A 12,608-nucleotide genomic window follows, 5' to 3' on the forward strand; every position below is an offset into this window, starting at 1 on the left:
TTTCTGTATTACTCTTGTGTGAAAAGTCTCTTATTAAGCTAGTCTGCATCTTGGCACAATGGCAGGCTGGCCTTTTGCAGAAAGCTAAGGTCTTCTTCATCACACAAGTCCCTAAAGACAAGAACCCACTGATCTCATGTTCACCTGTAAATGAAGCCAAATGCACCCATAGGGGATGTTAATTTTAGTTTGCACAGATTTCATGCAGTTCTCCTGGAATGCTAGATTGTTTTTGTTTTGAGGTTGGCTGGATATCAGTAGTAGTTGTTGGACAGTATGTTCTGAGTCCATTGCTGCTGTTCGCTATGTGTCTCACACAGCTGTTATATGGCTGCCTTGGTTTTCACACATTATCCTTGTGAGGATTGTGCATTAAACTGACTGGCTGTGTCACTCTAACCAATGCATGAAGTGCTGAGTGATGTCTGGCATGCCCTCACTGCGGTACGCTTTATTGTTGTGCCTCAGAGAATGTAACGTAGTGGTTGACCTTGCTCAGTTGGTCACAAGGTCCTATTGTTTTGTTTGACATGGTTCCTGCTTCCTGGGCAGGCAATGATGACACCCAACATGCAGGGTATAATTATGGCCATTGACAAATCCAGGAGCGTGTATGAAAAGAATGGGCCTGAGGCAGCCTTTTTTAAGGTACACACTGTCTCTCCTACCTCTCCTCACTCCACATTCACTCACTCCACCTTAGTCCACCTTCTGTTTTATCTGTGTCTCTTTCTTGGTCTTCTCTTGTGTACTTTCTTACAGTCCAGTAACAACAGTTTAAAAGGTTACATTTAGTAACTGTTACAATAACACTGAAACTCAACAGAGTAACTTGTGCCTTTCTAATCACATGGGGCTGTTTGCGGGGGGACCAGTGCTGCACAGGTACTCAGCTCTAAATTGCCCACCTCTGTGGGCAGCTCATCCATTCAGCATCTCTGATGGTGCCACCAAGTTTTCAGATGCTCAGAGCCCATCCCCTTAAATTGAGCACTTGCCTCTCAAATCTCTTAAGCAAGATTAAGCAAAATTGTAAAAATAACATGATAGTTCTATATGCTACTTCATAATTGGCGCCCCCCTAATATAATGGTAGGGGAAACACTGATGCATATCCACTTTTTTCCCCACCTAATTTTAGTGATCATCAAGTCTCTTCTGTAGTGGAATTAACATCATATTATGCATGCATACACTTATCGTTATGGCCTCAATGTGTCATTATAGAGAAACGCTCAGTCCAGCATTTACAGAATCCATTAGACCATTTTCAGTCCTACTATTTAAAGATAAATATTGAGCAGAAATATGAACCTAAAATTGCAAGTGCGTTGTTGTTACAGAAATCAACTCAAAGTCCAGAAGTTTGTAATCTGGCAAAAACAGTCATGTTAGAAATTCCTTTAGTTGCAAAATAAAAACCCTTGCAGGTGACCTTTAAGTTCTTGACTCAAGAGGACCTGAATAAGTACTAGAATATATCCTTATAGCACCTCAACCTTAGTCTGAGTTGTTAACTATGACTTGTCGCTTCTTTGCATCTCTGATCAGGCCATAAAGCTGGAGTATGCACGTCTTCTGAGATTTGCCCAAGAGGACACACCTCCTGAAAATGACTACCGATTACAGCACATCATTGTCTACTTCATCCAAAACCAGGCACCTAAGAAGATCTTGGAGAGAACTCTGCTCACACAGTTTGCTGACAGGAACCTGGCCTTTGATGAGAGGTGGGTTACACTTGACAATCTGCTACAACAAAAATCTGCTATTCAATTAAGTGCATTGCATTTTGTTCTTAGTCACATGAAAAAATCAAGTTTGATAATTTACTCTCAAAATGACCAGCACAAGGCAGCATACAGGTTTAGTGTCAGCATGGACTGAAAGTGGACAACATTTTTCTGCTGCAGCTCTTTTCTGATTGTATTACTTCTATCTGATGGTCAAATACAAATCTTAGGAGACACATGTCCAAAAATCACTATTCTTCTTGATACTGCTGTCAAATATCAAGACTCCCACCCTGTTGACATTGTGATGTTGCTGTCATTAGCATCTATAATGTCCCTTACTATCTTTTCAAACTTTTCAATGACGCTTGTTGACCTCAATCCGTATTCATGAGTGAAAAATTGATTTTATTCCCTTCTCTGCTATTTTGAGCAAGATAATTAGATTTATGTGTGCATGTGGCCTCGATAGGAGCCTCCGGAGGAGTGTTTCACTTTTCCTCTCAGCACTAAAGAGTTATTCATTAGTCCATGTTAAGGCCTAGGGGCAGGGTGGACTGTTTCATCTCCTGGAGTACCTCACAGTGACTCATCATCTTACTGCTAATACCACTTCCTCTTCCTGTCTCCCCACCTCCCCCACAGATGTAAGAGCATTATGAATGTGGCACGTGCTAAACTGGACTTAATTAAGCCTGAGGAGGTCAACATGGATGAATATGAGGTCAGTGGAGGCTTCTTCTGGGTTTTATTGATCTAACATAGTAGATATGAGTCTTTTATTCTGCCTGTAATGCAGTATTGTACATTGTCTTTGCTGTGACATTGTTAATCATTAAAAATGCTCATGTTTGCCATTTCATATTACTTTGGAGAGTTTTACATCAGTGAGCTTGCCTCTCCTGATCTCATTCAGATGTGGCACCAGGCCTATCGGAATTTCCGTGAGACGACCATCTTCATGATGTCTGGGTTGGAGCTCTTTCAGAAGACAAAGTATGTGGACACCTTTACAGTGTTCCTCCTAGTAAACAATATTGGAAACAGTGAACTGAGTTTCCAACTACTTCATCAAAACTTTAGCACATAGGAGTTTGGTGTTGCACAAGACAGGTAGTTTGAGCCAAAGTCCCCTCTGTAGCAGCCAATGAAAGTTGTAAAGTTGCCTGCAGAGGGCAGCAGCTTACAGTCTGCGTAGTTCTTAGCTTTATAGTTGTGCTGTGAATTCATCAAGTTTATTTCTTTGATGAAATGTTTTCCTTTCTAAGTTCAGTGCAGCGTTGATACAGCTTTATCTGAATGTAACATCTGTTAATCTCTTCTTTCCAGTTACATGGAGGCTCTGATGTATCTGATTTACTCATACCAGTACAACAAGGAGCTTTTGTCCAAAGGGCTGTACAGGGGGCACGATGAGCAGCTTCTTGGTCATTACCGTCGAGAGTGTTTACTGGTGAGGCAATGCATGCACTAACGCAACAACTTGTCCAGTCTCCATTAAATTAGTGGATATATGTATTACTATATTTCACATGATTAAAACGAAGTGATTATAAAGAAGGTGATGCTTCTGTGCAGGACATGTTTTGAACAGACACCTTTATGTGCAGCAGTTCTTTTCCCCTTAAACCTCTTCTCTTCTTTGTCACTCCCTTTAAGAGGTTGGGTGTGACTTTCTCATTGTCTGTTAATATGACGGACAGGATTGTAAAAATTCTGTCATAATCTTTACCCATAATTTTAAAATTAATTTTAATAATAATAATAAAAAACTTTTTATTATTACTATTTAGATAACACACTTCATACAAAAAAAATGCAGCACAAAGTGCTTGACGATAAAGGCATCATAAGCACTACATGCATCACATGAAAATAGACATAATGAACATAAAACAGACTTAAAATCATTTTTAAAAAATGGAAAGATGAAATAAATCATAAAAAGTAATAAATTATGACATCATTAAAGGATTTTAAAACCATAAATCATAAACTCAAAAAATATACAACATTGTTAAAGAATTGGGTGAAGCCAAAAAAGAGAGATTTTGAGATCTTTATTAGGACAGTCATAGATAGTTAAAGGCAGGGTTCTAACTATAAACTGAGCTTTGTGGGGGTCTCCAAAATAACAGTGCAAAATAACTCAATTCATTACCACACAGCGATGGGACTTACGATTTTTAATCAGCCGTATGTCATGCCCACACAGCGATGGGACTTACAAATTTTAATCAGCCATATAGAGCTCCGGACGTCATGTGACTCAGTTTGTTTACACCACCATGTTGGCAGTCCTTGAGTGAAAATGAATGGCGCCAGTGCTGATTTAAGGTTGTCAGAGTTCACTTCGCAGGTTAAAGCCCAGGAAATTGAGCGATATATTGCAAAACTTGACCGATTAATCATAGCTGAGCCTTACAACGCCCCCGGGTGTTTTTCAGGAGTATTGAGACAGCCAGAGCAGACAATTTTCAAATATTGCAGTATCCTGACATCTACAATTACTTGATCAACTGTCCCTCGTCCTACTCCGGAGATTCCCTGAAAGCTTACAAGAGCCTGGAGGGGTACAAATGGATACAATCTGGCAGCCTTACATATAACGGTACCTAGGCCGTCTTTTGGGATGTTTCAGGATTCGATAAAACGCTCTCCCCTTCACGTGCCTTCATGCCGGGATTGCGTGATGTCAGCTACCGGAGCTCTATTTCACCACATCTACAGCACATAAAACAACACAGATAGGCTATAGGCCTACAGCGCCCCATGGTGTCTTGGCGCCGTAATTGCAGCCAAAGGCCTGTCATTCATGGGAGAATATCATCGTTCTTTTGGAAAACAAGTCCTTATTTTGGACTAGTTAATATCTTGCTAACGTAAATAATACTCATTACATTGAAAAATACATCATTTGTGATAAAACAGTAGTTGTTAATGTTTTGTTAGAGACCCCCACAGATGTATGGTTGTACAGCTTTCGTGGGAGCTAATGCCCTCTTTATGGGAGCTCAGCTCCCACTGGCTCCCACATACTTCGAACCCTGGTTAAAGGCTAAAGTGAACAGTTACATTTTTAGCTTTCTTTTAAAGATATTAAGCGAGGTAGCTTCCCCGATATCCATAGGTTGTGTGTTCCATAGCTTTGGGGCATAATTGAAAAAGGCTGCATTCTCTATCTTTCACTGACAATCACCCCCTTTACACCTGGCATTAACATGCATTTTTTGTGATCGGATTGTAATCAGATAGCGCTTATCAACAACAACAACAAGATATTAGCCACCCGTGAAGTTGCATTATTGCATGGACTCCTCCTTGTTTTTCGAAGCAGGGGATAAAAACCATCTTCGACAAGTGGAATACTGAGGAAAGCAGAGGAGACAGCGGTGTTTAGCCACTGCTTTTGCTTTGGCTGTGCTCTGGGCCACCACTGTCCGTAGGACTGTGGATGAGGAGCACAGTGCTGACTGGTGGGAGAGGATAGTTAGGGGGACCTTCATGGATGAAGACTGGGAGGCTACTCTATGTATGCGCCGCCAAACTTTAGATTTTATTTGCGAAAGACTGCGACCGAGGTTATCAAGAAGAGACACACACTTGCGGTCAGCCATACCTTTGGAGAAGAGGGTCGCGTGACCATTTGGTACCTAGCAACAGATAGGGGTTACAACACCTTATCCCACCTGTTTGCCATTAGGCCAGCGACCATCTCTAACTGCATTTGGGAGGTCTGTCATGCTGTAAGGTCCCTGTAGAGCCATTACATCAGTTTACCAAGAGGGAACAGGCTTTGGGAAGTTGTGGAGGGATTTCAAGAAATGTGGGGGTTCCCACAATGCGGTGGAGTCATAGATGGCTCGCACATTCCCGTCACTGCCCCCTCTGAGAACACAAAAGACTGCTACAACCGGAAAAGAACACATTCAGCCATCCTTCAAGCTGTTGTTGGTCATTGCTATTGGTATGTATGACACCTCCCAACACACACACACACACGCACACACACACACACACACACACACACACACTCAGACTTCCATACATCATATAGACAGGTGTGGAAGTACCTAATAACAATTCAATCAATCAATCAATTAATCAGTTTTATTTATAAAGCCCAATATCACAAATCACAATTTGCCTCACAGGGCTTCACAGCATACGATATCCCTCTGTCCTTTGGACCCTCGCAGCGGATAAGGAAAAACTCCCCCCAAAAAAACCTTTAACGGGGGAAAAAAATGGTAGAAACCTCAGGAAGAGCAACTGAGGAGGGATCCCTCTTCCAGGACGGACAGACGTGCAATAGATGTCGTACAGAACAGATCAACATAATAAACAGTAATCCGCATGGCACAATGAGACAGAAAGAGAGACAGAGACAGAGAGAGATGCAGGACAGATGGTAATGATAATAACTTAAAATAACATTAATGAAAGTAATAATATAAATAATATAATTATAATTCCGGTTATTGTGGTACAATATGTTGGAAGTATATATTAATATATGATAGTATACATATGTGCCAATAATCATATTTGTATAATAACAGTAGAAGTATGACTAATGATAACAGCAGCAGCAGGAGGCATCTGGCAGGACCACGGCAGCAGTACAACCACACACGTCACACTGTCCAGGCACCGCTGCAAAATAAGTTAACCTGAGAGACAGTGGAGCACAAGGGCTCCGGAGAAGAAGTCGAGTTAGTGACATGCAGTACGGCCGAGTTAGCGAGATGCAGTAACAGGACATGAGTGTTAGCAAAGGAGAGAGAGAGAAGGAGAGAAGGTGCTCTGTGTATTATAGGAGGCAGACTATATCCCGCGGCAGACTAGGCCTAAGTCAGCCTAACTAGGGGCTGGTACAGGGCAAGCCTGAGCCAGCCCTAACTATAAGCTTTATCAAAGAGGAAAGTCTTAGGTCTAGTCTTAAATGTGGAGACGGTGTCTGCCTCCCGGATCGCAACAGGAAGATGATTCCACAGGAGAGGAGCCTGATAGCTGAAGGCTCTGGCTCCTGATCTACTTTTGGTAACTTTAGGGAGTAACCCTGCATTCTCAGAGCGCAGTGTTCTGGTGGGATAATATGGCACTATGAGCTCTCAAAGATATAACGGAGCCTGACCATTTAGAGCTTTATAAGTTAGGAGTAGGATTTTATATTCAATTCTGGATTTTACAGGGAGCCAGTGCAGAAATGTGTTCTCGCCTCTTAGTTCCTGTCAGTGCATGTGCCGCTGCATTCTGAATTAGCTGGAGAGTTTTTAAAGACCTATTAGAGCTACCGGATCATAGGGAATTTCAGTAATCCAGCCTAGAGGTAACAAAAGCGTGGACCAATTTTTCTGCATCTTTTCAGGTCAGGATAGGCCTAATTTTCGCAATATTATGCAGATGAAAAAATGCAGTCCGTGAGGTTTGTTTTAAATGGGAATTAAAAGACAAATCTTGGTCAGATATTATTCCAAGATTTCTTACGGTAGTGCTAGAGGCCAAAGCAATGCCATCCAGAGAAACTATGTCATCAGATAAAGAATCAATTGATCGATTGATTGAAAATCATAATTGAGTACTTGAATTTCTCCGGACTGATTTTCCTTTTGCACTCTATGGAAGAATCAGGCCTAGTCCACACGGACCCGTGTACTTCTGAAACCAAAGGTTTTCGGGCTCAGGTTTAAAAAAAAAACTCGTCCACACGAGTGGTGTGAAAAAAAAAAAAAAAACTATATCCACACGAAGCCACAAAACCTGCTACCAAGTGATGTAATACACATGCCAAAGCAGTAGGTGGCGATGTAACTTCTAACAGAAAGGCCAGTTTAACCAATCAGAAGTCAGAGTCAATACCGTAATAGGGAAGTGCGAAAAATAAAAACAACCCGATCCACAAAAATTGCGCGACCTAATTTAACAGCAGAGGCGCCTGAACAACCAACTATACTACCACGAAAGCAGCGACGGGCCTGCCAATGGAGGTTCTGGATCCGGTCGGGTCGGATCTCCGTCGGCAGGCCCGTCGCTGCTTTCGTGGTAGTGTAGTTAGGGTAGCTAGCAACAGGGGCAGCCTCCTTCGTTGGTCGTTAGGTCGAGCAGCTGGATATGTCATCCAAAGAGAGCAGATAGCACGCTCACAAATAAAGTTAGTGTGACATATAGGGCATTTATGTGTATCTGCCCACTCAATTGTGACATTATTTTATTGGTTTTGTTACAGACACTAGGGATGTAACGATACCAGAAACTCACGATACGATATTATCACAATAAAGAGTCCACGATACGATATATATCACAATATTTATACAAGGGGAAAAAAAGAGAAAATTTGTTGTTAAAAATAGCTATTTTATTCAAAAATAGTGCATGTACACTGTACAGCATGTTATTTTTAACTTGGAAGCGTATCATAAACAAATCAACACACAGTTGAACATGTGCTTTCATTTCCCCCCTATTACTGCTAGGCAGGCAGACATTAAAGTGCCGTAACAAAGTCATGTCAATTAAAACTATAGTGACAGAATATGAAAATGGAAACATTCAGTATTTTTTAACCTACTCTGAACAAAAGTAGTGTAGTTCTATTACTAGAAAGTCATCTGAATGACATCAAATTATGAGGATAGAGTAGTCTTAATATTCATCAAGTATACAGAACTTAGAACAATCAGACCCTGCAACAACAACAAAATTAACAAATTAGAAATAATGTAAACTCAATAACACACAATCACTCACTCACAGATACACAGAGAGAGGAGAGAGAGAGCGAGAGACAGAGAGAGAGAGAGAGGTGGGTAGAGATGTGTGTAAAAGAAAACAAAAATAAATAAAGTCCAGCCATTTCCCTGGAAGTCATAGAAAACTCAAAAACACATATTCACTCAGTTTGTGCACGCCAAGTTGACAATCTTGACATCAAGGAGACCCTAACACTTTCTCAGAACATGAGATGAGGAGAGGAAAGCTCTGGTCCTGTGCTTTCATGCGATATGCGAGGCATTTCTGTGCGACCCTGCATTCGCGAGTAATCCATCCAAAAGTAATGTGTGTGCAAAGCCGTATGAAAGCTTTGTTATACATTATTTTAGTGTAACTTTATCATTTTTTTTGTTGTGAAAGCATTGGACTACCGACAAGTGTTTGGTCTTGTTGGAAAGCCACAATTCCGCTGTTTCACGTGATATGCGTGGCTAGGGCTGGGCGATCATACGATCTCAATTCGGGATCGCGATAAAATTTTGATCTATCTCAATTATCAGCATGGGACGTTTTGAATCGATATCATATGGCAAAAGTAAGAGTAACAACAGCATATCAGTCTGCCGGCTACTGTATGCCATGCAGGCAGGATACGCCCACTTCTCATTGTAAGCGTGGCTACAGTTGTGATGGGAGGTAAACAGAGAGAGAAGTTGGAAAAAGGAGAAAAAATGAGTGACACTGAAGTCGAGGAGGGCAAAAATAATGCAGAACGTGAAAGCGACATCACTATATCATCCGGAACCGAAGATATTGTTGAAAAAAAAGAGATAACGCAATGTCAGTTGTGTGGAAGTGGTTTGGATAACGTTACCTCAAAAGTGACGAGGAGCAGATGAAGCCGGTCTGCAAAATATGCCGGCGGTTGGTACCAACCAGGTCGAGAAACACCACAAACCTTTTCAATCACCTGAGACGGCACCATCCCAATGAATACACAGAGAGTCTAACTATGTAGCCTCAAGTTGCCCTGACTCCACACACACAGCCTAGCAAGACCCTTTCATCTGCTGTTAGCGTTGCTAGCGGCAGCTTAGCAAAACAACACTCTATCCAGTCGTATTTTGCAGCCATTACCCCATATGAGAAGCATTCAAAGCGGTAAGTTTATATACAATGTTTCAATAAGTTAAAGCTTTTATTTGACATTGCTTCTCGTTCTTTGAGTTTACATATGGCTAAAGGGGAAAAAAACAACCGTAAACGGACAGCATGATTAGTGTTGCGTTCAAGGTCCCCCCAAAAAACGGGAGAAAAAAAAGGCCAAATATTCGATTTTTTTTCTCAATCAAATCCCTTGCCATCCAACGAAGCTTCGAAGCTTCGAATTTTTTGGATCAGCCCTAAATCCCACATGCAAGGGGCTAGCCATAAGGTTGTTGTTTTCAGCAAGTTGGCCTTGAACGGCCGATGTTGAGCTGTAGAGCTGTGTTACTTGTTATGACCTGCCTTTGGTTTAATTTACTCTTTCAAGCTTTATTCCTTCTCATCTTATCTGAGTTCTGTTGTATGTTTGTGCTCCATAGATTTAATTGCAAACTACAGCTGTTTAGTAAGTTAAAGATGTGTTGCTGCTAATGACAGCCTGAAGTGGGGATGAGGTCGTAAGGTTTTTTTTTGGAAGGTCTTAAAAAGGTGTTGAAATTAACCTCAGGATTCCTGCATATACCCTGTCAAAACATTTTGTTCTCAATATTGGAAAAGCATATTATTTAGTCTTTTATGTTATTAAACTTTTATTGTTAAGTTTCAATGAATCTCTTGTTTCTTCAAGCTCCAATCAAGATGCTCCCTGAGCTGGCAGAATCAGCAAAAACTACATATCGTGATAAAAATCGAGATCGATCAATATGAAAAAATATATTGTGATAACATTTTTTGCCATATCGCCCAGCCCTATGCGTGGCTTCTCGCTATGACGAACGGTCGTGGAGAAAATCCACAGAGAAGAACAATCAATCTCCTTACTTTTATTCGCTGTTTCCTCCGGTCACGTACGGGTCAGAGTCGGAGGCTGAGCTGCACGAGTCTGCTCTCACCTGTGCGTGCAGTTGCATGCAAAGGATTATGGGGAATGTAGTCACACAGTCATATTACCAGCTCTGTAGGAGAACGCAGCTATATAACTACCGTGGCATTCCCACAACGATATCGATAATTTATTTTATTGCGGCACCGCGAAATTCGACTTATCGTTACATGCCTAACAGATACCATACAGATACCCCCCATTCAATTTAAAGCATAACTGATATGAGTAAAGGCAGGAGAGCAAATCTGGGTATGTAAACGGTTGGTTTGCGCTGCGTTCTTCAGTTGGCAGTTACACCTAGAGTAAAGCTACTGAAGACCAGCAAAATCACCATTTGTTTTCATTTATTCTTTCAGGTGGGTAACTGTCACCTAAGCACCTCCAGATTTTAGTAGTGTACCCTCAATAAATAATTTCTTTATATAGTCTGTATTGTGCTTTGTGATATTGTTTGAGGGAACTGTAACATAAGGTAACTGCATACAAGTGGATGCAACCGTCACTAATGCTAGCGTAGTTCCTCGGGGATTTAAGCTGTTATTACTTTAATTTTGATAATCTAACCTGTGACAACACATTAGTTAAGGTTTTAAGGACTGTAACTGTTGGTAGCTGTTGTTGATTTTGTTTAAATATGTTGAATTATAATTTTATGGGTTATTGTTCGTCAGACGATTGAGCTAAGCTAACTAACACTAACATCAGCTGTCACTTGTTGCCATAGCAACGGTAAACATTCACATACGGGCTAAGTGCAGAGTGCAGAATCAAGCTTCATTGTAAATATAGTTAAGATACATTGTATTTAACACAAGATGAGTAGATTTAGTAGTTAGTAAACTTTTAGAAAAGAGCTATTTAACGTCGCTCTGACATCAAACAATGGAGACAGGTAATAAAATACTGAGGTCATCCTATCTACATGCAACCACTTCTTCCAAAAACTTCACCCTGGACTCCGGTTTCAAAGAAATGTGGTTTTGGGGGCCCAAAAGTGTGGTTACGTGTGGCCAAACAGCCAGATCGCATAGAATAATACAGTTTCAGAAGTACACGGGTCCATGTGGACTAGGCCTCAGTCAGGAGAAGAAACCTGTAAAGTTATCCATCCACCTCTGCCTCTGTATCTGGCAGCAGAGTGATGGTTTGTGGCTCATTTGATACATCCTACCCTTGATGACTTCCTGCCATTTAACCAACCATATGCTCCATACTGTACCAGCATCATTAACATCTGAATCTAGTCCCCCCCTCAATTCTCATAGAGATCCATTCAAATGCAGAGAGGTTTTAGTATCACTTGTAAGGGTACCTGAAAATAAGATATAAAGAGTCTGGTGATTTTGATGGGTATGTCCAGGGTATATGACTTATCCATGACTTATCCAAGAGGAATCGAGGCTGGAATTGCTTCTAAAGGTACTTCCACAACATACTGAGTAAAGGGTATGAATACTTATGCAAATGTGATATTTCTGTTTTTTATTTTTCATAAATTTGCAAAAATCTCTTAAAACCAGTTTTTGCTTTGTCATTATGATGTATTGTGTATAGACTGATGAGGGAAAAGATTAATTTTATCTATTTTCAAACTGAGTCTAAAATGCAACAAAGTTTGGAAAAAGTGAAGGTGTATGTAAACTTTTGACCACAACTGTATTAGTTCATAGTTTGGCATGATATTTTTGAAGATTCTTTTATCTTCTTGAAAACGCAATTCAACAAATATGACTTGTTAAAAAAACATTGTTCCAAACATATTAATTTCATCCATTTTGAAGACTTTGAAAATCCCGTTTTAGCTTTGTCATTGACCCATATGCATTCATTGCTGAAATCCAGGGACAACAGTAATGTATAATTTATTTTCATATAGGAGACCGTAGTCATTGGAGGTGAGCAGGTGCCAGTCGTGCTCTTGGGAGACCCTGCTTATCCTCTCTTGGGGTGGCTGATGAGGGGGTACGCAGACAATGGTCACCTTATAAGAGAGCACAGTATGTACATGATCTTATCTTACCTTGGACAGTGGCTGCCATATGCATGTGTCCTATGAGTTGACTCTT

General features: G+C 40.8%; 1 protein-coding gene across 10 annotated transcripts in view; it reads left to right on the forward strand.

Annotated features, from left to right (window-relative positions):
• usp25 (ubiquitin specific peptidase 25) overlaps positions 1 to 12,608 on the forward strand; it is a 240,471-nt gene that overhangs the window by 162,539 nt on the left and 65,324 nt on the right. For 7 of the 10 annotated variants that reach the window (XR_004502882.2, XM_078172109.1, XM_033649505.2 and 4 more), the window contains 5 exons: positions 553 to 648; positions 1,552 to 1,730; positions 2,379 to 2,457; positions 2,650 to 2,729; positions 3,063 to 3,186. Coding sequence is in view for 9 of the 10 variants with exons in the window: in XM_078172109.1 (XP_078028235.1) it covers positions 553 to 648; positions 1,552 to 1,730; positions 2,379 to 2,457; positions 2,650 to 2,729; positions 3,063 to 3,186 (558 nt within the window). In the remaining variant the exon portion in view is untranslated. Of the gene's footprint in view, positions 1 to 552; positions 649 to 1,551; positions 1,731 to 2,378; positions 2,458 to 2,649; positions 2,730 to 3,062; positions 3,187 to 12,418; positions 12,540 to 12,608 lie in introns of all 10 variants that reach the window. The other 3 variants (XM_033649493.2, XM_078172110.1, XM_033649488.2) reach the window with 2 other exon arrangements.

This window comes from Epinephelus lanceolatus, chromosome 11 (genome assembly GCF_041903045.1).
Source record: "Epinephelus lanceolatus isolate andai-2023 chromosome 11, ASM4190304v1, whole genome shotgun sequence".
Lineage (NCBI taxonomy): Eukaryota > Metazoa > Chordata > Actinopteri > Perciformes > Serranidae > Epinephelus > Epinephelus lanceolatus.